Below are 3,044 nucleotides of genomic sequence, written 5' to 3'. Positions count from 1 at the left end.
GTGTAAATAAACAGAAGCGTTAATGGCATGTGCCATCGGCTATATGAGCTGACGTGCTAAGATAAATACAACATCCATAAAAGGAGCCCTTGCTCACCATGCACAAGTCAAATGAACTAACAGATCTTAATTAATGTCATGATACGTGTATTGAACTTAGCAACACGGCTAAGAGGGCATTAACCTTAATCTGTTAATCTAAAAGATTAGAGCACTGCAGCAAAGACCTCTTGCCCACCACTTATGAGCCGATTACGTTAACAGATCTAACTAATGTCATGAGACGTGTATTGAACTTAGACAAGGCAACACGATTGAGAGGGCATTAACTTCGACCAACTAACTTAACATACTAATTCACGGCAGCAAGGCCTCGCACGCTTGGCTATCGGCTCAATGACATCATCCCACTACCAAGAGACATGGATAAGACCAAATCAAAGCATTGTCTCTCATAGATAATGTTGTGACGTTAAGGATCCGACAGCTAGCAATGCGAGGAGTAGAAGTAAAAGATCTATCGGACCTAACATATGTAAAGCAAGAAAAGCATGCGAGATCAAGCCAGCCGATACAATCAGATAACTGGTGAACGCTTAAATAGGATAAGGAGCCGATAGAGATGACCTGATCAGATCTAAGTTGTTCGATAACTGTGAGCACTTGATAAAACCAAGAGATTGACACGATACAACTTAATAAAACCAAATAACTCGATAACTGTTAGCAACATCGAAGACAAATAGAATATTGGATAAAGCCTAGAAAGTTCTAATTGCAATCTAAGTTAACTCGATAACTGGCCACACAATAAAAGATCAGAATATTAGACGATGGCTCGAAAGTTATGATACAGATAGCATAATGACCGGGTGATGGTACTTACAAGCTTGCCTAAGATCAAAGCCGATGCAGCCCTGTGCGCAAGAAGAAACTCGCCAATTTCTACTCTACTCATACTCCTAGGATTTTGGTTGCGTGGCGCTGAAAGGTTGTATTGATTGATTGATGATTATTCATTACAAGGTTCATGGGTTTATATTGCTACCAAACGTGTTCAACCAACTAGCTTTGGTGAGTTCTATCACCCACTTACAGCAGCAACAACTTGTGTCTAGTGTGTTCAACCAAGTGGTTTGGCGAACCCCTACTTGCAGCAGCCCTTCATCGGTGGTGCCATCTTCTAAATGATGTGTGAGGTTGTACTCAAAAAATAAAGTTTGACATGCCAATTTTCATGAATTATCCTAAATAATATCAAAGATGATTTATTGGCATCCTATTCTATGTTTATGGTGTCTTGTAATTTCTCTTTTTTATTTCTCCTTGCACAAGTTTTAGATGCAACCCAAAATTTTGCATCATGCTACATTTTCTCTATCTATCCACATTTTTGTTGCAATTTTTCATACGTCTTTGGTGCTGCATTTCAAAGTGGGAGTACGGGAGTACCTGAAGAGGTAAGGTGTACAAGAAATTTTCTCCATAAAAGAAGATAAAAGTTAGACTAAGAATTAAGAGGGATTTAATAGTTAGTACACTTTGGGCTATCAGCCATTGTTAATGACCTAAATATACATTTGATTTGCCGCATATACACTAGACCCTTCAAGAAAACAAAATGAAAAAAGGTATGAAACAATGAGTGTGTGACGTGTGGAACACATGACAAGTGGTGGACAAATCTAGTTGAGAAAATTATAAATCCATATCACCAGATCACAACATTACAAACTCAGTTCCACAAAGCATAAACAAATTTGACGTGCCATATTTAAAGTTAAAGTAAGTATACCTCCACTTTTCATTTATCAAGAAAAGACAACAAAAGAGACATGCCAATCAAGTATATATCGCTATCTTGCCAATACATACTAAATATACTTCCAAAAAAATGAGTCATGAAATGTTGTAATCGACTCGATGACATGTCATCTATGCTTACCTGGACTCCCAACACTTTGTTTACAAAATGCCAAAACCTTGCTTGATGTTCTTGATCTCCACATTCTATAAATAGGCCCCAAATCATATGTTAGCTCATCACCCATAGCAAGAGCAAACATAGACACTAAAAAAGCATAGCAAACTCTCAGCAAAGATGGCAGCCAAGATATTTGCCTTCTTTGCTCTCCTTGCTCTCTCAGCAAGCGCTGCTTCCGCGTACATTTCGCCAGTGAGTGCTCTTGCCGCAACCTCTATAGCAGTCACACACCCGTGCGTGCAGCTGCAAGCGCTGGCATCCGGTATCTTGGCCCCATCAGCCGTGCTCATTCAACAACCGCTTGCCATTCTTCAGCAGCAATGCCAAGCACATCTTGCAGTACAGAGCATTATGACTCTGCAGCAGCAACAACAACTTTTGGTGAACCCCATTGCTACCATGCTGCCAAATGTGTTCAACCAACTGGCTCTAGCAAACCCCATCACCGCTGCCTACTGGCAACAACAACAATTCCTGCCAAATGTGTTCAACCAACTAGCTCTGACGAGTCCTTTCGCCCAGTTGCAGCAACAACAACTAGTGTCTAGCGTGCTCAACCAAGTTGCTTTGGCGAACCCCATCACTGCTGCCTACTTGCAGCAACAACAATTGCTACCAAACGTGTTCAACCAACTAGCTCTGGTGAGTCCTGTCGCCCAATTGCAGCAACAACAGCTTGTGTCTAGCGTGTTCAACCAAGTGGCTTTGGCAAACCCCTACTTGCAGCAGCCCTTCATCGGTGGTGCCATCTTCTAAATGATGTATGAGGTTGTACTCCAATAATAAAGTTTGACATGCCAATTATCATGAATTATCATAAATAATAATCCTATTCTACATTTATGCGTGTCTCGTAATTGTCTTTGCCAAAGTTAGACCCCCTTTGGCAAGGCTTCGGCTGCGGCTTCTCCACCTGCAGAAGCTGAAGCTTGCCAATGGGCCATCTGCAAAATGGCTTCGAGGAAGAAGCCCCCCACAATCCGCTCTCTCGAGCCATTTAAGGGAGGGGGAGCCGAAAAAACTGGCTCCCCACAGCTCCCTCCCCAACCCGCATCCCCAG

At 41.8% G+C, this 3,044-nt stretch overlaps 1 protein-coding gene across 1 annotated transcript; it reads left to right on the top strand.

Annotated features, from left to right (window-relative positions):
• Window positions 1-2,057: 2,057 nt before the first annotated feature.
• LOC101768929 (22 kDa alpha-zein 16) lies at window positions 2,058-2,823 on the top strand. The gene has a single exon (XM_004984346.1). The coding sequence runs from the start codon at window positions 2,102-2,104 to the stop codon at window positions 2,738-2,740; it is 639 nt and encodes a 212-aa protein (XP_004984403.1). The 5' UTR covers window positions 2,058-2,101; the 3' UTR covers window positions 2,741-2,823.
• Window positions 2,824-3,044: the final 221 nt, after the last annotated feature.

Source organism: Setaria italica, chromosome IX (genome assembly GCF_000263155.2).
Source record: "Setaria italica strain Yugu1 chromosome IX, Setaria_italica_v2.0, whole genome shotgun sequence".
In the NCBI taxonomy this organism is placed as follows: Eukaryota; Viridiplantae; Streptophyta; class Magnoliopsida; order Poales; family Poaceae; genus Setaria; species Setaria italica.
Note: the sequence above shows the minus strand (reverse complement) of the source record. Positions and strands in the feature narration are given on the sequence as shown.